Raw genomic sequence first — 26,600 nt, forward strand, 5'->3', positions numbered from 1 at the left:
TTTCTCGACTGTAAGAAGACTCAAAGCATCCTACAATTGCCTTCCCTTACTCTCTCCACAACAGACCTTCCGTGAGGCAGGTGGGGCTGAGAGAGCTCTGAGAGAACTTGGGAAGGCCCAAGGTCATCCAGATGGCTTCGCGTGAAGAAGAAAAACAGGTTTTTATACCCCACTTTTCTCTGCCTTCAGGAATCTCGTGGCTTACACTCACCTTCCTCTCCCCTCCAGGCACCTTGTGAAGTAGGTGTGGAGCTGAGCTGAGAGTTGTGTCAAGGGGTCACCCAGCAGGCCTCACGTGGAGCAGGAGGGGGGGGGAATCAAACCCAGTTCTCCCAACTGGGTCCACACTCTTAATCACTATACCACGCCAATTCCACCTTACTTTTGTGGGGCGCTGAATACCGAAATGGAGTCAGTGGCTTTCAGACCCACAGCTAGTCAGGAAAGAATGCTAAAGGCCATGCAACAGATTACAACAGTCCTGCAAGGTGGCACAGCCCGATCTCATCAGCTCTCTCCGGAGGTTCCGCAGGCTCGACCCTGGTGAGTGCCTGGATGGGAGACCTTGTGAGGTGGAGCCATGCAATGGCCAATCACCTCTGAATGTCTCTTGCCTGGAAAATCCCACGTGGGGTCCCCATAAGTCAGCTGTGACTTGGTAGCGCCACCACTGCCCCCAAACACTCCACAGACCTAAGCTGTCCTCAGGGGGCTGCTGGTTGCAACTGCAGTTCAGGCCCAAGTTCTCTTTCATCCTCTTCCCCTCATCCGGAGGACGGGCACAAGACCCCTGGCATGCCCCACAGGGAGCTGTCAGAATTGCCACGGGATAAATTCTTGGACAGGCTTGCAAGACTGTACAAACCGCCAGGCACGGCTTGAAGTTCTGCATGCTTTTGGCAGAGGCATCATTTGCACCCTTTCTTGCACAGAAGTCAGGACATGGAGGTTCTAGCGGTGAAAGTATTTGCACCTGAAATCCATCTCGCTTTCCATGTACTTCTGACCTCGTTCCCTCCTACCCAATTCAGTATTTTGCATACAACAATGCTTGCCTGTCTCTGGAAGCCGGATTCATCAAAGACATAACCTACTTTACACTTGTTTTTGCAGGCAAAAAGCAACCTGTAACGAATCAACCCCTTGACTGCATTAACTCGCAGCACACGAGCAGCATAGCCTCGAGCACACGCCTGAGAAAGGGCAGAGGTCCTTTGTGCTTGGCCGCTGAGAATTCTGCCGACGTTTCTCAGACAGCATCCTGGTCTCCCCCCAGTGGTTACCTTTGAGAGCAGCTTGTCAAATAAGCTATCCATTATGGCTACGAGTTTGGCTGAAATTTCAGCTATGTGGTCATGATAATCCTGGAAGACAAACAAACAAGTGCTTGTTATTCAGGGAACACCTAGAGCCGCCTGACACTGACGCAGAGGCTCTGCCCCTGAGCCAGGGTCTCAGGCCAAGGTCTTTCCCACCCCCCAGCTCCCCGCCTGGTCCTTTCAACTGGAGATGCCAGGGATTGAACCAGGGACCTTCTGCCTGCCAAGCAGAGGCTCTGCCCCTGAGCCAGGGTCTCAGGTCAAGGTCTTTCCCACCCCCCAGCTCCCCGCCTGGTCCTTTCAACTGGAGATGCCAGGGATTGAACCAGGGACCTTCTGCCTGCCAAGCAGAGGCTCTGCCCCTGAGCCAGGGTCTCAGGTCAAGGTCTTTCCCCTCCCCTGCTGCCTGGTCCTTTCAACTGGAGATGCTGCCGGGGACTGAACTGGGGACCTTCAGCTGCCATACGCTTTGAATACACCTTCCAGGGGCTGTCAAAAGAGCAGACAGCCACTCACGTGGCATCGAGATGGAAGGAAGCAGTTAAGCTGCAGCTGCTCGTAAGGGACCACCTGCCACCCTGCAGTGGGCTGGGGGCAGCCAAGCTTCTGTAGGAGTGCCTTACATTTTGGGAACCTCAACTGCAGAAGCTTCCACATGCAACCGTAACCGAGATACAGGATGGAGATATTTCGAATCGGACAGACGGACCGGAAATACCTTCATAATGTGATCGAAATGCCTCAGCATGCTGAACTGTTTGGGCTGCAGCCGGGATTCAAAGTGAGTGCGGATCACAGGAATGTAGTGGACAATGAGCTGCAGGCAACGGGACGAGAGGGCTGCGGACAGAGAGGGAAAGGAGGAAGGCGATCAAAATACAGGACGTGATCTTTGGGAAAGAAGAAGAAGAAGACGAAGAAGAGATACAGTAGCCAGTGCAACAGCTTAGCTGATGATCCTTTCTGCTTTAGAGGCTGCAGGCCTGGCCTCCATCACAGCCACCCCTCCCTTTCTAATGTTCTCTTTTATATTTTGAGAGCCAAGATGTGACCCTGTCAACAATACCTTCCGAGTCATGTATTAGTTGATATTGTGATACTGATCAAGTACAGCATGTCTTGAGGGTTACTAGCAGGGATTAGAGGGAATAACGGAGAAGGATGGGGTGGGGCCAAAGGCTGGGAGGTCACCTCCATAGGTGGAGGCAGAATATGTTTGTTTGTTTGTTTATTTATTATATTTGCATACCGCCCTCCCCGAAGGCTCAGGGTGGTTCACATAAAACAGAACAGAAACAATACAGATGACTTAGATGAAGAAATGAAGCAACAAGCAAGATGGAACCGTAGAAAAATCAAACATTAAAGTAACTTATACTGATAGCCCAGTGGGTTGGGCGGAACTGCCGTGGGTGCCATAGGAGGGCCCTTGGGAAGGGATGGCACAGGTCGGCCTCAACCAAATGCCAGGTGGAGGAGCTCCCTTTTGTCAGAATGCCCCTCTCCTGGGGTTCATAGTGGGGGCAGCTGTGTTATTTGTGTGATGTTTGTAAGTTTCCCAAAAACATCTGCTCAGAAATGGAATGCTAAACAAGACAGTTTGTTATGGGCACCAAAAGGCCCAGGACCAGTGCTGGGGGGGGGGGGGGCTTGCTAAAGTGCAGCACAGCCCCCCCTCCCCGATCAACCTGGGAGAGAGACTTTGGCTGGCAGAGCATGCTTTTTTATTAAGAAAGATCATTCGTGATATGAGTTCGGGAGAGAGAGGGTCTCTCTTCTAATCTAAGCTGGCACAGTGAACAGACAGGAGGAAGGTGGCCGGGGTCAGTCATTCTGAAAGGCATCCCATCCATTCTGCTCCTAACGTCATCCCCCTTCCCTTCTGTTTAGAGCACATTCCACATTCCTAACTTTGAAAAAGGAGAACAAACCAGGTAGTTGGAGAGAGAACATGGCAGCAACTCTTGACTGGGCCAGTAGTGCTAAGAGGTCAAAGAACAGATCTGTGGGGGGTGGGATAAAATATCTATAAATTGTATCAAATCACTGTAGGCTCAAAGGTCTTAAATCTTTGTGAAATAAACTCTTGCTGATAAAAAAAATTAAGAGCCAGATTTGGACGCCACACACAGTTGGACTTGTGGGTCACGACAGTGAACTGCAGGCCTCTTAGTTGACTTGTTGCAACATGTATATAGCCCACCTTTCCTGAGGGCTTGAGCAGGATCCACACCCGACCACAAACTACTGACCAAATGTAGCATTTGTCAAAAAGGCAACACATTCTCTAGCCTAATTTTTTCAGTTATTTGTTTTTTATCAAAATATTTGTACCCGCCTTTCCTCTTGGATCAAGGCAGGTTCATAACAAAGGAATAAGCGTGCCCCATGCAAGTAGATTTGACTGCTTCCGACAAATCCAAAATTAAGCCACTCTGCTAAGACCTACTGCACAGCCTCCCCCTTTACTGAAAGGCTGGAACATTTCTTGTGTCTTCTGGAAATGAGAAAGGGAGTTCATTGCCCAGTGTGAGGACTGAATCCGTACCTAAATTCTTTGTCGTTATCGTTTTCAAGCCGACCACTTGCAAAGCACCAGCTCCCAGCACCAGCTGACAACTTCTGGAGTTGAAATACTAGATGGGGAAGGAAAAGGGCAAACAGTCACGAGAGATCAATGTGCCAGGGAAACAGGGAACAAAGGGTGTTACTCTTTCAGGCGCTACTGAACCCTTGCTTTTCTTTCCTGCTGCAGGGTCAGTTCTTGGATGGGAGACCACCAGGGGACTCCAGGGTTGCTGGGCAGAGGCAGGTAAGGGCCAGCCACCTCTGAATGTCACAAGCCTGACAACAGTTTCCTCCACCACATGGTTGTTTCTGGCTTGTCACACAGGGGTTTCCCCCAAACGGGCAGCAGCCTATCCCCACAGCCTCAGGCACCTCCTTGCCATCCCAGGCGAGCCTCCGGCAGTTTCCCCCTTTGAACCAATTTCCTTTGAAACTCTGGACCACACGGCCCTGCTGCACGGGGGGCTTTAGCCAGAGGACGGGAGCTCAGGCGGTGAGAAAGGCAATGCTGGGCAAGGAGGAGGAAACACAGGAGCGAAGAAAAAAGGACTAAGGAAGGGACGGGGTGGAAGCAGAGAGAAAACAGGTGAGGAGGGGCAGGGAAATGGGAAATCAACCCTACAATCCAAATCACAGCAGACTTGGTGAGACCCCGCATGAGGTTTCCAAGGCAGTAGACGTTCAAAGGGGGTCTTGCCACGGCCTGCCTCTGCTGGGGGGTCTCCCACTCCAACAGTCACCAGGGCTTCGTCACCAGGCTGCACGGGAGCTCTCTGGCCATCCATCCATGTTCAGCTTCCAAATGACGCATTTTATATCATTTTTTTGAGCAGCAGAACGTTGGCGAATCTGAAAAGGTCACGAACTGGATGCTGCCTTGTGGCTGAGGTAGGTTTGGGGGTCCAGTTGTGGTGATGATCATCCATTGATTTATATGATTATTATGCAGCCATCGACCAACCTGCTTGCTTTCTGAGAACGGGAGTGTTCTGGAATACTCCACTTCATTTGAAGTCCAGTCAACTGAACACAACAGTCAAGGACCCCACAGTCTGTCCCTTCAGATCAAGGCAAGCAATGAGCAGAGGGGGTTTGCCCTGGCCTGCCTCTGCAGAGCCTCCCTGCGCTTCCTTGGGGGGTCTACGGTCAAAGGACTAACCAGGCCCCACCTTGCTTCGCTCCTGAGCCCTGACAAGATTGGGCTCACTCAGGGCCCCGTGATCACTGCTGGGCTGAACTTGAGAAGGAAGCAAAAAAGAACCTGCCCCACAGTGTGGAAGAGGGCCCCTGCCGTTCCCTGCATTTGGGCAGGGGGGGGATGAGACACCTGTACCTTCAGTAAGTCAGAGAGGCGAGTGAGCATGTCCGTCGCGATGGAAGGAATGTTATCCACACACTGGCAATACTCCAGGATGATTCTTATCAGCAGCAACACCGTCCTGAAAAAGACAGCAGCAGGCCCCCCAGTTCAGACCCCACGGCAGCCCCGATAACTCCAGAATGATGCCTCCTCATGTCCTTTGCTGACTTTGCTAAGGAAGCCACCCCTCGGCCCTCAAGAGGTCGCCTCACCCACTGAAGCAAGAAGGGACCGCTCCTCCCAAATCCTTTCTCTTGCTGCTCCCTCTCCACCCGTGGGCCTCGCCATGCGGCAGGACTGTGTACAGGAGGCTCTTTGGAGAAGTCAGCTATCCTACGGCAAGAGGCCAGTGGCCAAACGGATCATGCAAAAAGTGTGGGAAGCAACTGGCATGTCTTACCCAACGACGGCGTATTTCTGACCATCGACAACGAGGAAGTCTGCTGGCTTTCTTTCTTCATGAGCTAAACATGGATAGAAAAGGGGGGGGGGGATAATCTAGAATGAAAAAGGAGCTTAAGAACATTATCAATGTCTAAAAGGATGACATGAGGATAAGTTTCCATTTTCAAGTCTTCATTTCGTATTTTGGAGAAGTCCACAGTGCAACCCTCTGCAGTTCCTCTGTCTACACCCACTGAATTTGGCAGCTTTAGACCAGAGTGAAGCCCTTGACTGTCCTGCAGTTTCCCACGGGGGGGGGGGGCAACACTTCTGGGTCAGATGCTTTCCTTTCAGCATGGCTGACAGCTGCCTCCTTCCTTTCTCCGGAAGACGACCTACAGAAGGTAGAACCAGCTACTAACTGTCTTAAGGCAGATCAGCCATACCAAGAATGGAGCCTCAGGACTCCTAAAAGTTAACTGTGTTTCCATCACCCCATGAAAAACCAAGAACTGCTTAGGGAGAGAGAGAGGGGGGCCAAGGAGGCAACTAGAGGCTATGGACAACCCCCAAAGAAAGAAGGGGTTTCCGCAATGGAAGCATTGCCACGGGACCTCTAAGCCAGTGGTCCCCAACCTTTTTATCGCAGGGGACTGGTCAACACTTCACAATTTTACTGAGGCCCGGACGGGGGGTAGTCTTTTGCCGAGGGATGTTGCTGCCGCTTGAGTCCCTGCTCCACTTGCTTTCCCGCTGTCCACTGGGGGGCGGTGTCTGCAGCAGCTGCGCAGTGCCACGCCGAGGGGGAGCCCCAGCCATGGTGGCTGCCAGAGAGCACCAAAGGTGAGCTGGCGGCAGAGTGGCCGGGCAGCCCCCCAGGCAGCAGCCAGGAAGGAGGACAAGGAGTCGCGGACCGGTACCAATTGATCTACGGAGCGGCACCGGTCCCCGGACCGGGGGTTGGGGACCACTGCTCTAAGCAAGACAAGGCCCTCCACTTCTGCCTGTTTTACTCTCTGTCCCACCCACGAAGGCTCTGTGGTTAGGAGCAGGCCCAATTCCTTTTCAGCTCCCCTTGTGCCACAGTCCTGACCCAGAGGGCCCAGGCTGGCCGGGTCTCGCCAGATCTCGGAAGCGAAGTCAGGTCAGCTCTACTTAGCCTCTGGAGGAGAGACCACCAAGAAAGGCCAGGGCTGCTATGCTGAGGCCTCTGCTCTGAGCTCATCAGATGGCAAAAGCTAAGCAGGGCTGTCCCTGGTCAGTCCTTGGGTGGGAGTTCACCCCGGAGGCCCAGGGGGCCACACAGAGGCAGGCCATGGCAAGCCCCTTCTGCTCGGCTCTTGCCCAGAGAGCCCAGTGGAGTCGCTCTCGGTCAGCTGCAGCCTGGAGGCATTTTCCTCCTCCGCCATGGCGCTGTCTGAGCTGAGGCAAGTGGGCTGCAATGGGCACCCAGGAGAGGAGGTTACACAGGCCCCGCATCAAGGATTCATCCTGCTTGCCGGGCTCTCCCCAAACTCTGCCAAGCTGAATTATTCAAGCAGGGTTTCCTACACTGAGTAGTGCACTTTTTTTTTTTTAATGCCCACAAGCATATCATTTTTGTGGTGAAAAGGCATCCCCTCTCCCAGGACAGCCCCCCCCCCCCGTACATTTCATCCATACTTTGTCTATTTTGGTGACGACTTAGGACTAATTAGGACTAATTGCTCCTTACAATTTACAAAGTTCAAATACTTGATTCCTGGAACTTCACTTTGTGGAAGTCCAGACAGGCCTTTCTGGTTAAAAAGGGAAAATAATCCCAGTTGGAAACAAAGTTGGGCTTTCTGCTGCTTTCATTCCAAACAGGCAAATAAAAATGTTGTTTCATTTCAGACTCTGCATGTGTGGTTCAGTTTAGCCCATGTGTGCCTCAGGCCTGAGATGCACAGCTTCAGAGGGGGGTGAAGACCCTCCAGACTGAAAGGCCAAGAAGAGTGACGTGGGGACAGGGGCTGGTAAGCAGAAAGGCCCAGCGACTTCCAGTCAAGCGCACCCGGCAGTGGGTGATGGTGGAAGTCCTGACCTGAGAGGGAGGACAAGACTGAAGGCCCAGCGGTGTCATTCTGGACAAGGCAGCTTCAGGTGTGTTAAACCCGCAACCTCTAACTTCAGGCATCTTCCCTTCTTGGCTGCCTGCTACAGACACAAACCGCCTCACCCAGTGTGAAATCAGCACCAGAGGAGCCGGACACAGCAACACAATTTGCAGGCCGACGTTGGGTGACAATGGATCTCCACAGGACTCTCGGATCACTCGGGAGAGAGGGAGGCCAAAGGGACCCACCTCCTGTTTTTCTCTCTGGCAAAGCAATTCTGCCATCTGAGATCGAATCAACGAGATCCTGGAATTCCGCAGGGACCTCAGCTTGTTTCCAGCGCTCGTTATCCAGCAGGAGGCTAGTCAAAAAACACAAGGAAAAGGAGGTTACAAGCACAACACCCACTGCCTTCGAGTCTGCCCCTGCTGGTTACCACCCGGAACTCAACACAAGAGGGGACGAGTCATAAAACAGACAAAAGCTGCACATATTAACTCGTGGCAGAGCCTTCTCAAGGGCGCTTCACTGGCAGAAGACTTTCGGAAGCAGGTGAGCATCAGTGGCCTAATTGCTTGGGGTTATTCCAAAGCTAAACCTGACATTACTTTTGTCCCCAAAGTTATTTGGGACAAAAGGAAATACTGCTTTACACAGAGAGGGATTAAAATGTGCAAGTCGCTGCCAGAGGATATTGCGATGGCCACAGGAATAAACAGCGTTAAAAGGGAAGTTTGAAAGATTCATGTTCTATCAAGGGCTACTAGCCGTGGTGGCTGAAGGGAACCTCCATAATCCATAGGCACCAATCCTCTGAATCCCAGAGGTAGGAGGCAACATCAGGGGAAGGCCTCGGCCTCTCTGCGCTGTTGCTAGCCCTCCAGAGGAACTGGCTGGCCCCTGGGTGAGACGGGAGGCTGGACTGGAGGGACCCTCCCTGGCCTGACCCAGCAGGGCTCTTCTGAGGGTCTTCTCAGGGGAAGGCCTTGGCCTCTCTGCCCTGTGGCTGGCCCTGCAGAGGAACTGGCTGGCCCATGGGTGAGACGGGAGGCTGGACTGGAGGGACCCTCCCTAGCCTGACCCAGCTGGGCTCTTCTGAGGGTCTTCTCAGGGGGAGGCCTCGGCCTCTCTGCCCTGTGGCTGGCCCTGCAGAGGAACTGGCTGGCCCCTGGGTGAGGCGGGAGGCTGGACTGGAGGGACCCTCCCTGGCCTGACCCAGCAGGGCTCTTCTGAGGGTCTTCTCAGGGGAAGGCCTCGGCCTCTCTGCCCTGTGGCTGGCCCTGCAGAGGAACTGGCTGGCCCCTGGGTGAGGCGGGAGGCTGGACTGGAGGGACCCTCCCTGGCCTGACCCAGCAGGGCTCTTCTGAGGGTCTTCTCAGGGGAAGGCCTCGGCCTCTCTGCCCTGTGGCTGGCCCTGCAGAGGAACTGGCTGGCCCCTGGGTGAGACGGGAGGCTGGACTGGAGGGACCCTCCCTGGCCTGACCCAGCAGGGCTCTTCTGAGGGTCTTCTCAGGGGAAGGCCTCGGCCTCTCTGCCCTGTGGCTGGCCCTGCAGAGGAACTGGCTGGCCCCTGGGTGAGACGGGAGGCTGGACTGGAGGGACCCTCCCTGGCCTGACCCAGCAGGGCTCTTCTGAGGGTCTTCTCAGGGGAAGGCCTCGGCCTCTCTGCCCTGTGGCTGGCCCTGCAGAGGAACTGGCTGGCCCCTGGGTGAGACGGGAGGCTGGACTGGAGGGACCCTCCCTGGCCTGACCCAGCAGGGCTCTTCTGAGGGTCTTCTCAGGGGAAGGCCTCGGCCTCTCTGCCCTGTGGCTGGCCCTGCAGAGGAACTGGCTGGCCCCTGGGTGAGACGGGAGGCTGGACTGGAGGGACCCTCCCTGGCCTGACCCAGCAGGGCTCTTCTGAGGGTCTTCTCAGGGGAAGGCCTCGGCCTCTCTGCCCTGTGGCTGGCCCTGCAGAGGAACTGGCTGGCCCCTGGGTGAGACGGGAGGCTGGACTGGAGGGACCCTCCCTGGCCTGACCCAGCAGGGCTCTTCTGAGGGTCTTCTCAGGGGAAAGCCTCGGCCTCTCTGCCCTGTGGCTGGCCCTGCAGAGGAACTGGCTGGCCCCTGGGTGAGACGGGAGGCTGGACTGGAGGGACCCTCCCTGGCCTGACCCAGCAGGGCTCTTCTGAGGGTCTTCTCAGGGGAAGGCCTCGGCCTCTCTGCCCTGTGGCTGGCCCCTGGGTGAGACGGGAAGCTGGACTGGAGGGGCCCTCCCTGGCCTGACCCAGCAGGGCTCTTCTGAGGGTCTTCTCAGGGGAAGGCCTCGGCCTCTCTGCCCTGTGGCTGGCCCCTGGGTGAGACGGGAGGCTGGACTGGAGGGACCCTCCCTGGCCTGACCCAGCAGGGCTCTTCTGAGGGTCTTCTCAGGGGAAGGCCTCGGCCTCCCTGCCCTGTGGCTGGCCCTGCAGAGGAACTGGCTGGCCCCTGTGGGAGATGGGAGGCTGGACTGGAGGGACCCTCCCTGGCCTGACCCAGCAGGGCTCTTCTGAGGGTCTTCTCAGGGGAAGGCCTCGGCCTCTCTGCCCTGTGGCTGGCCCTGCAGAGGAACTGGCTGGCCCCTGGGTGAGACGGGAGGCTGGACTGGAGGGACCCTCCCTGGTCTGACCCAGCAGGGCTCTTCTGAGGGTCTTCTCAGGGGAAGGCCTCGGCCTCTCTGCCCTGTGGCTGGCCCCTGGGTGAGACGGGAGGCTGGACTGGAGGGACCCTCCCTGGCCTGACCCAGCAGGGCTCTTCTGAGGGTCTTCTCAGGGGAAGGCCTCGGCCTCTCTGCCCTGTGGCTGGCCCTGCAGAGGAACTGGCTGGCCCCTGGGTGAGACGGGAGGCTGGACTTGAGGGGCCCTCCCTGGTCTGACCCAGCAAGGCTCTCCTGAGGTCCTTATCAGGCCTCTTTGCCCTGTGGCTGGCCCTGCAGAGGAACTGGTTGGCTGCTGTGTGAGACAGGATGCTGGGCTAGATGGACCCTTTGTCTGATCCAGAAGAGCTTTCCTGTATGATTGTATTGCTGGCTAGATGGACCCCTGGTCTGACCCAGCGGGGTACTTCTGATGTCCTTATGCAGGCCTTGGCCTTTGCACCCTGTTGTTGGCCCTCCAGGGGAACTGGCTGGCCCCTGGGTGAGACAGGATGCTGGGCTAGATGGACCCTTTGTCTGATCCAGCAGAGCTTTCCTGTATGATTATATTGCTGGCTAGATGGACCCCTGGTCTGACCCAGCGGGGTACTTCTGATGTCCTTATGCAGGCCTTGGCCTTTGCACCCTATTGTTGGCCCTGCAGGGGAACTGGCTGGCCCCTGGGTGAGACAGGACGCTGGGCTAGATGGACCCTTTGTCTGATCCAGCAGAGCTTTCCTGTATGATTGTATTGCTGGCTAGATGGACCCCTGGTCTGACCCAGCGGGGTACTTCTGATGTCCTTATGCAGGCCTTGGCCTTTGCACCCTGTTGTTGGCCCTGCAGGGGAACTGGCTGGCCCCTGGGTGAGACAGGATGCTGGGCTAGATGGACCCTTTGTCTGATCCAGCAGAGCTTTCCTGTATGATTGTATTGCTGGCTAGATGGACCCCTGGTCTGACCCAGCGGGGTACTTCTGATGTCCTTATGCAGGCCTTGGCCTTTGCACCCTGTGGCTGGCCCTGCAGGGGAACTGGCTGGCCCCTGGGTGAGACAGGATGCTGGGCTAGATGGACCCTTTGTCTGATCCAGCAGAGCTTTCCTGTATGATTGTATTGCTGGCTAGATGGACCCCTGGTCTGACCCAGCGGGGTACTTCTGATGTCCTTATGCAGGCCTTGGCCTTTGCACCCTGTGGCTGGCCCTGCAGGGGAACTGGCTGGCCCCTGGGTGAGACAGGATGCTGGGCTAGATGGACCCTTTGTCTGATCCAGCAGAGCTTTCCTGTATGATTGTATTGCTGGCTAGATGGACCCCTGGTCTGACCCAGCGGGGTACTTCTGATGTCCTTATGCAGGCCTTGGCCTTTGCACCCTGTGGCTGGCCCTGCAGAGGAACTGGCTGGCCCCTGGGTGAGACAGGATGCCGGGCTAGATGGACCCTTTGTCTGATCCAGCAGAGCTTTCCTGATGTCCTTATGAATTTGACTCTGTAACTTCAGACAGAGTTTTCCCACTAGGCTTATGGTTGAGGCCATGATTGTATTGCTGTCTTTTAATGTTTAATGTTAATGTATTAAGGGTTTTTGGGGGGTTGTAGTATATTTTATTGTCTTATTGTAAACTGCTGCGAGACTAATTGAGAGCAGTGGTATATAAATCAAATAAATAAATGAAAATAAATGAAATCAAGAAACACAGGCCTCCCTGCTCATGAAACATCAATGTACCTTTCACAAAGTAAAACATCAAGCCACTCAATTAGAATTAGCCCCTCTCCCCCAATCCGGTAAGGTTTTTAAGGAGGCAGTTTTTAATTATATATTTTAATAAAGTCTATAATAACTGTTTTATTCATGTAAATTAATTCTTTGTATATCTTCTGTTGTTACCCACCCTGAATCAGCTGGGAAGGGAGGGTTATAAAAATAAAATGACAGATTTTGGGGCATGCATTTGCTCATTTCATATGTATTTTAATGGAAAATTACATATATATTATTGTAATCAGTCTAATTATGTTTGCAGGAGTGTCAGGTTGCTGTGAGGATAATAGCCATTTGCTACACCAGAACTGGAACTGTGGCCCATTTTGTAATTAGCTACTAATTGTATTCATCTAACGGGTAAATGTCATGGCTTTGACAGACCAGGCCAGCCCGATCTCATCCGAACTCAGAAGCTAAGCAGGATCGGCCCTGGCCAGTATAGGAGATCTCCCATACAAGCAATGGCAAACCATCTCAGAGTGTTTCTTGTCTTGGAAATCCCGCATCTGCCGTGACTTTATGGCGGAAGGAACAACAAATGACAGCTACCTATATATTCCCTTTGTTGAGCAGGTTTCTTCACTGTTCACAAGGCTTTCAGCTGTCATATTTTCTGGCTGGTAATAACATCCATGCCTGTGGTAAGGTTTATATTTTGTGCCCGTCCCATCAGACATGCCTATGTGGGGCTAGGTGTTGGCATTTGGGAGAAGTGACGTTCCACACAGTTGAGTATCAGTGGCATCTAACAGCATACAAATTGAAACTAATGAATGAAATTGCTAATGATGGCTGTCTTGCTTTCACAGAAAGAATGCCTTTTGGACATGTTCTAAGGCAGGGGTAGTCAAACTGTGGCCCTCCAGAGGTCCATGGACTACAATTCACAGAAGCCCCTGCCAGCATTCGCTGGCAGGGGCTTCTGGGAATTGTAGTCCATGGACCTCTGGAGGGCCACAGTTTGACTACCCCTGTTCTAAGGGATTTGGGAAAACTGTAAAGGTAAAGGTAAAGGTATCCCCTGTGCAAGCACCGAGTCATGTCTGACCCTTGGGGTGACGCCCTCTAGCGTTTTCATGGCAGACTCAATACGGGGTGGTTTGCCAGTGCCTTCCCCAGTCATTACCGTTTACCCCCCAGCAAGCTGGGTACTCATTTTACCGACCTCGGAAGGATGGAAGGCTGAGTCAACCTTGAGCTGGCTGCTGGGATTGAACTCCCAACCTCATGGGCAAAGCTTTCAGGCGGCTGCCTTACCACTCTGCGCCACAAGAGGCTCCTTGGGAAAACTGTATTAATATACATAGCCCAAATTACAGGTTACCCAATTTCTAGAGATCCTTTAAGTGTTTTGTTCCAGAATCATAGAGTTGGAAGGGATCTCTCGGGTCATCTAGCCCCACCCTCTGCACTACACAGGATTCCACAGTAAAATATTACTCCAAAATGGATTGTATTAAAGTTAACATTTCTTCATTTACCTCTGAATGTTTACTTTTGATCTAAATAAATAGGTTAATAAGTTTGTTACATTTTGGTTTGAGATGTGGCCCTTTTAAAGTATTGGGCACGCTAATGCGGACCCCATGTGCCATAAGGTTAGGGACCCCTGCTCTAAAGGACACGTAGAAGCTTGTAATGTGGAAGATGTGATTAATCCAAGGGTCCCTAAAATGGTGCCCATGGCCCCCAAGATTTGGGGGATATGAGGTTTGTTAGATTTACAGGATTCAAGAGTGATGCTAGAATTCGCCATGCGTGGGGGCAAAGCTTTTGTAAAGGGTGGGGGAACTATAAGATTCTGAAGAAAATGCAAAGCACAGAACTTTAAGCTTATCTAAACAAAACAACATCCAATCTAGGCACGGAAATATCAAATGAGCAAACTTTGTACCAAAACAGTTTACAATCAGTTTTACATCTTAGAAGGGAGGGTTATAAAATCTGCACTGCATTATAATACATACTGCAGAAAGATACCTGAGCTTAGTTTTCCTCTCCTCGTGGAACCGATTTACAAATTTGTTAGCCTGGCTCTGAAGTGCTCCACGCAGGGACATGCTCTTCCGCCCACAGACCTGCTCCGTGTCCAGGATGAACGTTTCCATCAGTCGGGAAAGAGCAACAAACTCCGTGGAGTTCAGCTTCTCCAGGAAGCCATCCTAAAGAGAAAAGCAAAGCTGAATGGCCTCAATGATTAAAAAAAAAAGGGGGGGTCTTTCTCATCACTGTGTCCCCTGTAAGGGAGGGGGCTACAAGGTAGCAACCTAGGAGCCCTGATCACTGTGGGGGCCATCACGAGGGCAACAGGCAGTTTGTTTTCTGGGGTGGCTCTAGGTCAGAGGCCCCCAGCCTGGTGCCCTGGTGGCTGCAGACACCTTCCCTGGACTCTTCCGAGCGTTTCAAGGAACTGGGCGGGGCCTGATGTGGCCTTTGCTCAGTAAGGCTTCTGACTGTCTGCGCAGTTCTTGGGAAATGCCGCTTCAAGAGCAGCTGCCGTTCCAGCACAGGGGTCTTCATGGGCAGCTGGTGTTTGTAAGCAGGCTCTGCTTCCCGCAGCAGCTACTACCTTGTGGAAGCCACTTTATGCCTGCAGCCACCAGGACACGTCAAAATCCCCCAAAGGCATTTTGGGGGGCCTTCTCGGGGGGTCCTTAAGCAAGGGTCTTACTTTTGCTCTCGCCATGAGGAACTTGACTGAACGGTCATGGCAAATATCAGAAGCGCTGTACAGGAGCTCTTGGATGTTGTTTGCTAGCCTCACTAGTTCCAGTTCAGACAGCTTCATGTCCTCCCCAATCCTGAAAGACAGACAAGGAAGGCTCTTGGTCTTGTGTTTCAAACTTCCCGTATATCTGCTGAGACAACGTCCCGCCCAGGAAGAAGAGAGGATTCACTCACAGCTCTAGCCACCTTCTTCGGCATGCAGGCTGTATTCAGGCACGGCAAGTGAAAAGGTCTAACCCTGACAGGCAGGAACGAAGGTCTCTTCCTGTTTGCAGAACTCAACTGAAGGCCGTCTTGCCTAGGAAGCTTTGGCCCTGTCAGTATCTCAGTGCCGGCATCTAGGCAAGTCCTCTACCCCGAGGGTCCCCACGGCTGCTGCAGTGCCGGCCGACAACTTCCCTGGTGTCAACGGAGTGGGGGGCGGGGCGGGGGCTTCTGATTACCCGCTGGAGACCTGATTGGCTGGGCATATGTGAATGACATGGGTTCAACTGGAGCAGCCACCAGAGTGCAGAAGCCAGCCCTTGGGAGATTCTTTCTTGTCGGATAACAATCCCTTCATTTCTAATCGGGTCGCACTGTTTGCTCAGGCTGCCAGACACAGAAGGTCCAAGGCAGGCTTCCTCACCCAGGGTTTTGTGACGCCCCAGGGTTTCTTGACAGCCCTAGAAGGGATTCCTGAATGGGTGGGTGTTGACTGATTTTTTACAGATTTTTACAGTTGTTAAAAATTTATCACGTGATAGAAGAAGAAGAAGAAGAAGAAGAAGAAGAAGAAGAAGAAGAAGAAGAAAAAGAGTTGGTTCTTATATGCCGCTTTTCCCTACCCGAAGGAGGCTCAAAGCGGCTTACAGTCGCCTTCCCATTCCTCTCCCCACAACAGACGCCCTGTGGGGTGGGTGAGGCTGAGAGAGCCCTGATATTCCTGCTCGGTCAGAACAGCTTTATTAGTGCCGTGGCGAGCCCAAGGTCACCCAGCTGGCTGCATGTGGGGGAGTGCAGAATCGAACCCGGCATGCCAGACTGGAAGTCCACACTCCTAACTCCTACACCAAACTGGCTCCTATAGGGTCATGTTGCCCCTCCCCCAACGGCCAATGATGGGCCTGGAGGGGGTGGGGAGGGGAGGGGTTTCCAGGTGGGCATGTCCACAGCTAATCTTCCAGACCCTATTCTGCAGGATCGCACCCCTTCTGGGGGATCTCAAAGCCTGAAGAAGGTTTCAGGGGTTTCTCAACAGTAAAAAGGTTGAGGAAGGCTGAGGGGCAGGGCTATTCTGCTGTGTGGATTCCAGTGTACGTGACCTGCTCTTATTGCTTAGGGCTGTCTTTTTGCTACTTTGCAAAGGCCTACTGCTACCCAATACACTGAGCTCTGCCTCCTGTGGCAGCCACTTGCTCTTATGCCTACCGCCCTGCGTCAGAAATACAAGGGTGCCAACAGGCTCAAAAAGCTGCGGATCCCGGCTCTCTCTTGAGCCCCGAAATCAGTAGAGTCAAGACAAGTGCGACTGGCCAAGAGGCAGAACGTGCTCTCTGAGGCTGGCCCACGAGACCACAACGAAACATAACGAGGAAAGTCTGTGGTTGGTTGGTGGCTCAGCTGTTTGGGAATCAACTCAGTTTCTGCCAAAGAGGAAATAACACGCAGAATTTCATCCCAAGCCGCCATGAGTCTTTGGAGAGATGGCAGGGTATAAATCCAACCTTAATGGAACAGGCTTCCTCGGGAGGTGGTGGGTTCTCCATCTTTGGAACTTTTTAAACAGAGGCTGGAGAGCCATCTGACGGAGAGGCTGATTCTGTGAAGGCTCAAGGGGGTGGCAGGTGACAGTGGATGAGCGAGAGGGTTGTGAGTGTCCTGCATAGTGCAGGGGGTTGGACTAGATGACCCAGGAGGTCCCTTCCAACTCTATGTTTCTAAATCATGGCTTGTGGGGGGGGGATACATGGAGCAGAAGCCCATCAGTGGCTGCTAGTCACAAGGTAGAGATGGAAGTGTCTGTCTGGGGCAGGGGTGTTTTGTGTTCTTGGTGTTTGGTGGGTCGCAGAGGGAGGGCTGCTGGAGTTCTGGCCCTGCTGAAGACCTCCTGATGCCTCCTGGCTTTTGGCCTCTGTGTGACACAGATTGTTGGACTGGATTGGGCCAATGGCCTGTTCCAACATGGCTTCATTTATATTCTTAATCCTTTTTCTGCCAATGTACCATGGCAGAACCATGACGTACTATGGGTACCAGGGTACCATGACGAAGCACAATGACTACCCCCCTTTATGCCAATAAAGGTATCTGAATCTGAATTTGACTACCCCCCAATCACCATTAGACACCTCTTTCCCCATCAATAAAGTGAGAATATAATCAATGACTACAAGTTCTTTCCTATTTCAAAGGTCTGAAGTGGATTATGGAGAGAAAACATGCAGATCAAAGCGAGAGCTCTCAAGAAAAAGAAGTTGGTTCTTATATGCTTCTTTTCTCTGCCTGAAGGAGTCTCAAAGCGGCTTCCAGTTGCCTTCCATTTCCTCTCCCCACAACAGACACCCTGTGAGAGAGCCTTGATATCACTGCTTGGTCAGAACTGTTTTATCAGTGCTGTGACTAGCCCAAGGTCACCCAGCTGGCTGCATGTGGGGGAGTGCAGAATCGAATCCGGCATTCCAGATTAGAAGTCTGCACTCCTAACCGCTACACCAAATTGCAAGGGCATCAAGTAACAAAGCGATTAATCCAATATCCAATAATCATTGGCTTGGCACAAACTGAGAGAGCTGAGAGAGCCCTGAGATTACTGAAGAAGAAGAAGAGTTGGTTCTTAGATGCCACCTTTCTCTGCCAGCAGGAGTGTCCAGTTTATCTGAGTGGGCTACTCTCCAGACATTCAGACTGAGATCTGAATTAAGGACTGGAACTACATACATGGCCTCGATTCCAGGAGGTGTGATACCCGACGACGTCTGCTCCTTGCTTGACGAGGAATCTGTGGCACACTCAGGCTCAGATACGGAGTCGCTGCTGCTGGGTTCACTGTCGGGACAAACGTTTCTCGGAGAGGCCAAAACGGCTGCTGTGGGTGTCTTCCGCTCTCTTCCGCTGTAGGCATCGCTAATAAACATGCCCTCGTGCGTCAGATAAGCCACATCTGTGTCCACGGCACTTTCCCTCAATGCGTTCGTCTGCATGGAAGCTTCTCCCAGTTCTCTGCTCCTTTGGTTCTTGTCTAGAACCATCAGAATGACACTGCGGATTACACTCAGGGTTGCCTGGGATAAGAGACAGCTTGTTTTTAGAACAATGCACACGACCCCGAATTCCCTGCGGGGTGGGGGTGAAAACAGCTTCTAGTAAGAATATTTCTGTATAAAATACTGCACAACCAGTATTCCACATCCAACAATTTCACAGCATTTATACTGCATCAGAGCAGCCCCAGTATCTGTATATCTCATTCTTAACATGGGCCCATCCATGGATACAAGTCCAGAAATTGGTGCCATGGACAGACAAGACAGATCCTTCTACAGACTTCAACCCCCTCCCCCACAATGTTTGAAGACAAGTCTGAAATCTTAAAAAACTACACAGGAGAGATGGGTTTAAAACCCTCCCAAATGATAGAAGCAGTGCCTATACCAGTGGTTCTCCACCTTCCTAATGCCACGACCCTTCAGTACAGTTCCTCATGTTGTGGTGACCCCCAAGCATAAAGTTATGTAAGTGTTCTTTCATGGAAATTTAACTGAAACAGACCAATGGCCTGAAGACCCATTGTTCAGGATTGTATATATATATATTGGGTTTTTTCTGGGGTTTCTTGGTTCAGTTCTGCCTCTCGTCCCACCATACTGATCTCGCTCTTTTCCGCTGCTCCAGACAGACGGACGCTCTATCTCGATCTACCCTACAAGGCTGTTGTGTGGATTGTAACCCTCCAGCCAAGCTGCTTGCCCTGGCGCAACACCTGTGAAAGGGTCGTTCGACCCCTAAAGGGGTCCTGATCCCCAGGTTGAGAACCATGGGCCTATAGCTAAGAAACTAATGCCCTCCTCAGTGGCTATTGTTGAAATTGCTGGGCAACAGCAGTATTGGTTGTCTTCAAGACTTAGTTTCTTTTTAAGCCAACAGTGGAAGGCGTAGGACCCTTTCCAGAGCTGGTTGGGCCTTTAGGGAAATTCTCATTAGGGCTGGGCCAGGCAGCAGCCTCCAGGCAGCTTGATACCACACGACCTGCATGACTCACCCAGAGCTCACTGCTTACTACTGTTCAACAACAGTGACCCTGCAAAAGGCAGTATAACACAGGGGCTAGCATTTCAGAGTAGATTCTGGGAGACCTAGGTCTGAATCACCACTCTTCCATGAAAGCTCAATGGGTGACCTCAGATCAGTTACACATTCTACACGCAAGGTAAGACTTGTTACATGCAGCCTTTAAATGAGCTAAAACGTTATGCTCAGCACTCTTCATTTGAGAGAAAGAGGTGGAGGACAGCTAGTTCCCATCTTCCACCCGCAACCAGGATTCAACAACATTCAGAATGGAGTCAGTGACATAGAATTAGAAAAGGCTCCAAAAACGAGGTTGCTGAAAAGAGGGCAGTGAGAAGCAGGGTCCTCAAGGAAACTCATGTAGAAAACAATGTCTGATGGAAGGAGAATCGAGGGCAAAAGAGACTCCCCTCTGAGACCCTGGGGAAAAGGAAAGGGCACAATGTCATGGGAACATGAGATCAGTGGGGTGGGGGAAGCACAACATGAAACAGTAACTTGAATTAACCTGTCAAATATTTGTCTCTAGTTTCAAGTTGTTTATTTTATAAAGAGCTCAGCAGAGTTCCAAATTAACTGACATTACAAACCTGAACAGTGTTATACTTTTTAATGGACTCAAAAGGTTGGAACTCTGCCTAGGATTATATTGTAAACCTTTGTGTTCTTCCCCAATGCTCCAATAGCCACAAGCCGACACAAGTAAACCCATCAGGTTTTTTTTTTTAATTTAAGACATTAATAAAAAACTAAAATAGTTTGATGAATCTGAAAGTGAACCAATCACAACAAATAGTTAACTATTCAGCAAAATTAAGCCAGTAAAAATATAACATTTACATATACTGTAATTGGTATCAGAAAATAAGCAATGTATTTTTTATATTGATTGCCATACAATGATTTTACAAGGAATGTCCTTTTCAAAAATTAAGTGAACATTAGTGCTGTGGAGTAAACAACCGTGAGGTAAAAACTAGCCAATAGGTTTGTTTTGCCAGTCTCTCCCAAAGCTGTGTGCAATTTAATGGCCAAATGTTAGGAAATGGCCCCTTTACAGTTCTTTCGTGAAGGCATATTATAAACTAGCGCAGGTCTTGATAGTTCCAGCAGAGATGCTTCCCAGAGCATTTCTTACCTTGATTCTCTTGAGGAAGATGATAAAGTTAGAAAAAATATTCTTCAGGAGATCAAACCACTGTAGGAAATTCATCATCCGCATTTGATCGGCCAGTCTATGGAGAATTCCAAAGAGATAATTAATGAATTGATTTTCTTTCTTATTACTGAATTGATGTGGAAACACATCTTCGGGTGCAGTCCCTGAAACGGAAATGACTACCGACGTGATGTTCATCCATCCTGCCCCATCCCCTCTGCGACAGAGCAGCACTCACTTCTGCGAGGCAGGAAGCAGTGCCAGTGGGGCTCAGCATCAGGCTTTGCCAGCCACCCCTGCACCCATTCCCCCTCCTGGCCTCCACATGCAGCCAAGGGCCTTGGACTCCTTCATCTGGCTTTATGCCAGGACAAGGAGCCAGGGAGGGGCCGGGCATGGAAGATAGGTGGCAGCGGCATAGCAAGGGGGCCCTGGTGAACTGCCACAGCGTCTGCCTCCTGAATCCCAAAACAGCTTGCAATGGGCCAGCTGCCTTGAGAGAACGCTGGTGAACAGAGCAGCTGCATGGATGTGCTGAGCCGCCCAGGGGAGCATGCCCTCCACAATCAACCCACAAGGAAGTTCTTATCTGATAGACGGGGGGAAATTTAGGTAAAAAGCAAGAAAACAGAGATTAGAGATTCATATTTAATCAAGGCACTATGAGTTTAGGCTTACGGGAAAATGTATTTAAAATGATTCGTTCATAGACAGCATACAACTCCCTTAAGACTAGCAAAATTGAACAAAAATGAAAATAATAAGTATTGCAACAAAGAAAAAGACAATTTGGTCCATAAGTGGTGGCATTGCGACGGGGCCATTACCTTTTTGGACCAGGTGGTACAAAAAATGTCAAGCAGGGTTGGAAGCAGAAATTCCTTGTGAACCTGGCACCTTGTTACTAAATTATGTACCCATTAGACTTAAAGCCCGTTGTACTTGTAAATACAACAGGTGTTAGGTGTGCTTTTGGGGCTGGGGGGGGAAGTGCTCCCACCCTCCCCCCGGCCGCAGCACGGCCTTCCCCCTGGGCCCAGAAGCCTCCTCAAGGCCCCGGGTGTGCTTCTGAGCACACTTCCCCCCTGACCACAGCGTGGCCTTCCCCCTGGGACCCAGAAGCACACCGGTGGTCACCTGGTGGCATGGCCTCCTCCCCGGCTGCAGCGCAGCCTTCCTCCCGGGCTCAGAAGCACACCCACAGCCTCCTCTTCAAGGCCATGGGTGTGCTTCTGGGGCCGGGGGGAAGGGTGGGTGTGCTTTTGGGCCCGGGGGGAAGGCCTCCTCTCCCCCTCCCGTGATGTGGACTTCTCCCCGGGCCCAGAAGCACACCCACTGCCTCCTCGAGGCCGTGGTTGTGCTTTTGGGCCCGGGGGGAAGGCCTCCTTCTCCCCCCCTCCCCCCTCCGGCCGCAGTGCAGACTTCCCCCTGTACTCACAGATGGGCCCCAAACGGGCGTGAGCCAACTACCTCACAACGGTCCCCGGGGGGCGGGTCTAGTCTGTCCAGGTGAGGGCCCAATCGGGAGGCGCAAAGCGCCTTCCAATTGGGCCCTCACCCCGACCAGCCCCGCCCACTCTCCACTCACTCTCACCCACCCACTCTCCACCCACCCCGCCCACTTTCCACCAATTATGTATACCACTCCCTGAGCGGTTACAGATGATTTCTGGTGGGAAATGTAAGGTTCTTGCCCCACATGATTGAAGCTGCCAAACTTGTTTATGCCAGCTATTTGAAATAAAAAGTTGCCCCCCAAATTCAAGACTGGTTAATGAGAATAACAGCCTACCAAAATAACCAAGATATTTACTGGTTAGAATTTCATTGGTCAAGATTAATGCTGGTAACTGGCAATAATCTTGGTGTATGTTTATAATGGATGCAAAATTATATGTTTCTAAGCTGATAAGTAAGTATGCAATGTTTTCAGTTTCTGATATCTTTTTAAATGTACTTTTGACATTTGTATTTGTTTATATATTTAAAAAAAATATAAGTGAGTTGTCCCCCAGCACACCAAGCAAACTATATATATGACTAGGGGCCAAGCCCATTGCATTCAAGTATTCAACCGGTGCTAGATTGGGTGGGTGGAGTGGAAGAACTCTGCAGATGGCCTCTCCCTCCCCCCGGAACCTGGAAAGGCTGCAGGCTGGAGGCCTGGGCAGGGAACTCACTGGCAGGGGCAGCTCTCACAAAGCAAGGATCTGCCGCCTCCGAGCCTCGGAGGGAAGTGGAAGGAGGAGGGGGTGGTCGAGTGGGGGACGGAAGGCTATTGGCTGGCCTCTGGACAGACAGGGAAGCCAAAAGGAGGAGGAGGCACTCAAGGGCGGGAGAGCTGCCCTGAGTGGGTGTTAAGCGCTGAGTGGCACTTAAGCCATGAGACCAGCTCCTCCTTCAATCCCTTACCAGAAATATTAAGTGGAACAGATATGATAAAGGTGATTGAGATTTTTCTTATTATTATTATTTGCCTGGGTCATAAATTTTTCAAAAGAACAACTGACAATTTCTGGTTCTAAAACCTGGTTTGGCACAAAACGTCAATTCTCTCTGGCCTAACAATTATGAATGGCGTTCCATCCTATTTGTTCAGCATTTGAAACATCTTTAAAATGGCATCTGCCAATTGAGGACTATGTTGCTATAAAACAATTTCAAGGGTGATGAAAATAAGCCAGATTCAGTGGAGCATTTTCCCCTGATAGTCTAAAGATGGAAGCTGATGCAATACTGAGTTTTCCCCCCGTGTGCTGGTGAGAAACACGTCTGCAATTATAAATGAAGACCAAGAACAACAAAAACAGTTAAATCCATTACCTGACTAAAAATAGTATCTGGAAAAGTAATCAGACTACTATATAATTTGTGTATTAGAAGACTTTAATAAAATGGCCATGCTGGATACTTCAGATTAAATGTAATAGACTTTCAACAACTAAATTAATTGTCCATTAGCTACAGATTAGAAAAAGCCAAGGCTTCTGCTTCCCATGGTCCCAGAGCGTCTCCCTTTTAACCGTTTGAATTAATTGCCCGTACAGACTAGGGACGTCCATTCCATCCTCTTTCCACCGTAACTGTCAGTCACGCAGACCTCACTGCCCACATCATGTCATAGACCCAGACCACTCATTCCCAACCAGGGGTCCACGGCTGATTTATACACCCACCCACCCATGACTTACATGTGAGGAAACTGCCCTGGGATTCTCCTCCAACCCCACCCCATCTAGTGGCCCTTCAATGGTCAAACCTCCTCCCCCCGACCCACGCCTGGTTGGTCTCTCTAGGTCAGGGGTAGTCAAACTGCGGCCCTCCAGATGTCCATGGACCACAATTCCCAGGGCTTCTGGGAATTGTAGTCCATGGACATCTGGAGGGCCGCAGTTTGACTACCCCTGCTCTAGGTAGTGGTGGCTGGGCTTAACCCTTTCAGGGCTGCAGGTGAAGGAGGAGGGGGTAAGGAGCCCCCTCCCACCATTCCTGCCCAGGAGGGGGAGGGGGGAGAAGGAGACAGAGGCAAATTCACGCTTTGAAGCCCTTCAAGCCCTTTGAAGCCCCTCCCCATAAAGCATTTCAAAGCCTGAATGGAAATCGGCTGTCCCTCCCCCTTCCCTCAATAGCAGCCTCCCTGAGAGCCCTCTGCCCGGGGGGGGGGGATCCTATTGGGAGCCTGCCCTGAGAGGGTTGCCATCTCCTGCTTGGGGATTTCCCAGAGATTCCTGCCCCCTTCCCTTTCCTGGGAAGCTTTGGGCAGGACGTGCAAAGGCCTGTTTCCAGGGAGGGAGGGTTTAGGAAGCCCCCCCCCTTCTCTCCTTCCAGTGCCCCCACACTTGCACTAAATAGATTTTTCTGCAAACTTGGGTGTTCCCCCCCCCCAAGTTTACACTCAAAATCTTGAAAATAATATACATGGCGGTTTTAAAATTCTCTCCAGAGTAACAGTTATTTTCTTCCTACCTGAGCATGGTGGAGACAGAGCAGTGGCAAAGCAACAGGGGTCCATGCCGGGCCAGGGGGAGGGGCACGCCAGGCACAGTGGTGGCGGCAGAAGGGCCCGGGCACTAGGTAGCATGGGAATCAGCCCGGGATTCCCCCCATGAGCCCTCCCCCCCAATTATTATCAAACATCGTGCTAAGAGCATGAAACAGGGGAAAGCACACAACCACAAAGTTCTGCATACCGTTCTTCATTTTATTTACACATAAGAAACAAACTAAAAATAGTTACTCAGTTCTGTCAAACCAATGCAAAGCTTTAGATATATACTTACTTAACAACCACGTCCGTGTCTATTTCGTCTATCGCTGATACATTATTAATCACACACTGTAAAAGTAATAGAAAAGGGTGTCAGCTTTTCCCCCTCCCCAAAATGTTGCTCTTCCAGAACCTGAGTGCTGTCATTCTCTTTAGAGAAGAATAATAGAAATCTATTTATGAGTGCTATAAATGAATTTACATATAACATGTGGAGGCTGTTTGTGTCTCAGACCAGAGTTCCCAAAGGTGCATCCCCAAGCGCTTCCCTTGGCACCCACGGAATTTCTCAGAAAGTAGGCGGGGCCACTGTAAGGCAGGGCTTATTACTGGCTGCCCTCATTCAAAGAAAAGGGCTTTCCTGTGGCTACCATTACAGTCAGCCACTGGAGCAGGGGTAGTCAAACTGCAGCCCTCCAGATGTCCATGGACTACAATTCCCATGAGCCCCTGCCAGCATTCGCTCTGGAGGGCCGCAGTTTGACTACCTCTGCACTGGAGGAGCAGGAGAGCTGGCAGGCATCCGGGCTCTCCTTAGTCAAGTGAGTGCTTCAAGCTCCTTGCACAAGTGGCCAGCTTAGTTCAGATGGCCCTGGGACATAAGAAGAGCTCCTAAAAGGGCTAGGCTCAAAAAGGCCTAAACTAAGAGTGAACTCACTCCACGCTATGACAGATTTCTAGAACATCTGACCAAGAGAAGCATGCATGTTCAATATTTTTCTTGAATGTATTAACTCAAGCACACACAAAGGAATAGATTACATTTCTTTTTCTTTCCCTTGACAAAGGTCAATCTGGCAATTAATGACGTCATATATGACAAAAAGAGCCTCTTTTGGCGCAGGGTGGTAAGGCAGCAGACATGCAGTCTGAAAGCTCTGCCCATGAGGCTGGGAGTTCAATCCCAGCAGCCGGCTCAAGGTTGACTCAGCCTTCCATCCTTCCAAGGTCAGTAAAATGAGTACCCAGCTTGCTTGCTGGGGGGTAAATGGTAATGACTGGGGAAGGCACTGGCAAGGCCACCCTGCATTGAGTCTGCCATGAAAACGCTAGAGGGCGTCACCCCAAGGGTCAGACATGACCCGGTGCTTGCACAGGGGATACCTTTACCTTTTTACATGACAAAAAGGGTATCTGATTGATTCAGATTCCAGAGCCCCCCATAAACCCTTTGGGCACCCTTTCTCACATTTTTCAGTCTGTGACCCCCTCCAAATGTGCCCAGATTCCCTAGAGGGCCACATGGCCTCTGTTGAGAATGATTTTACCTTTAAAAAACAAAAACATTTGAACACCCGAGTGAATGTTCGCTGTGATGAGAAGCTCATCCAGCTGATGTTATATTTAACACTTGAAAAATTAAGGAGTGGAATCTGTTTATTCATGCACAAGTAGTTTGATTATTTTGGGACAGCAGTCAACTGACATCTTCTCCATGTGTCCAGACTTTCAAAACCTGTTCTTGGACTAGCTGGATAGTCTGTAAACTGTGCTGTGGAGAACCAGCTAGGTGTTGAGGTTAAGTAGGTGGCCTCTAATCTGGAGAACTGGGTTCAATTCCTTGTTCCTCCTCCACATGCAGCCAGCTGGGTGACCTTGAGCTAGTCAAAGTCCTGTTAGAGCAGTTCTCACAGAGCAACTTCACAAAATGACTGTTGTGGGGCCAGGAAGGGACGGTGATTGTAAGCTGCATTGAGACTCTGGAATAAGCACCATTGCGGAGGAGTGGTTCTCCAGATCAGAATCTGCCACTCCTATCTTAATTCCTTGGTCCCACCTGCAAGCCGGCATCCCCAGCTACAGAAGCAGTGTTTTAAAGGAATAATCAATGATGCTGAGGAACAATTTGCATTTTCCTTTGGGCTACCCTGCATTCCTGCCCTCCCCAATATCTTTATACCACTGCTTTAAATTTCTGACACAAAATTCTGGATAACAGAGAGCAACATAATGGACATTCAAATACCTAGCAGGCTTTCTCAACCAGGGTTTCATGACAGCCCTGGAAGGGTTTCCTGAATGGGTGGGAATTAATTATTTTTAATATA

General features: G+C 51.3%; 1 protein-coding gene across 2 annotated transcripts in view; it reads right to left on the bottom strand.

Annotated features, from left to right (window-relative positions):
* The window catches only part of VPS54 (VPS54 subunit of GARP complex), a 90,943-nt gene that overhangs the window by 13,115 nt on the left and 51,228 nt on the right, over positions 1-26,600 (bottom strand). For both annotated transcript variants that reach the window (XM_077315558.1, XM_077315567.1), the window contains 11 exons: positions 24,566-24,621; positions 20,265-20,361; positions 17,777-18,120; positions 14,802-14,931; positions 14,111-14,292; positions 7,958-8,070; positions 5,648-5,711; positions 5,221-5,326; positions 3,868-3,955; positions 2,038-2,159; positions 1,284-1,364 (listed from right to left, as the gene is read on the bottom strand). In XM_077315558.1, the coding sequence (XP_077171673.1) occupies positions 1,284-1,364; positions 2,038-2,159; positions 3,868-3,955; positions 5,221-5,326; positions 5,648-5,711; positions 7,958-8,070; positions 14,111-14,292; positions 14,802-14,931; positions 17,777-18,120; positions 20,265-20,361; positions 24,566-24,621 (1,383 nt within the window). The remainder of the gene's footprint in view (positions 1-1,283; positions 1,365-2,037; positions 2,160-3,867; positions 3,956-5,220; positions 5,327-5,647; positions 5,712-7,957; positions 8,071-14,110; positions 14,293-14,801; positions 14,932-17,776; positions 18,121-20,264; positions 20,362-24,565; positions 24,622-26,600) is intronic.

This window comes from Paroedura picta, chromosome 1 (assembly GCF_049243985.1).
Source record: "Paroedura picta isolate Pp20150507F chromosome 1, Ppicta_v3.0, whole genome shotgun sequence".
Classification (NCBI taxonomy): Eukaryota; Metazoa; Chordata; class Lepidosauria; order Squamata; family Gekkonidae; genus Paroedura; species Paroedura picta.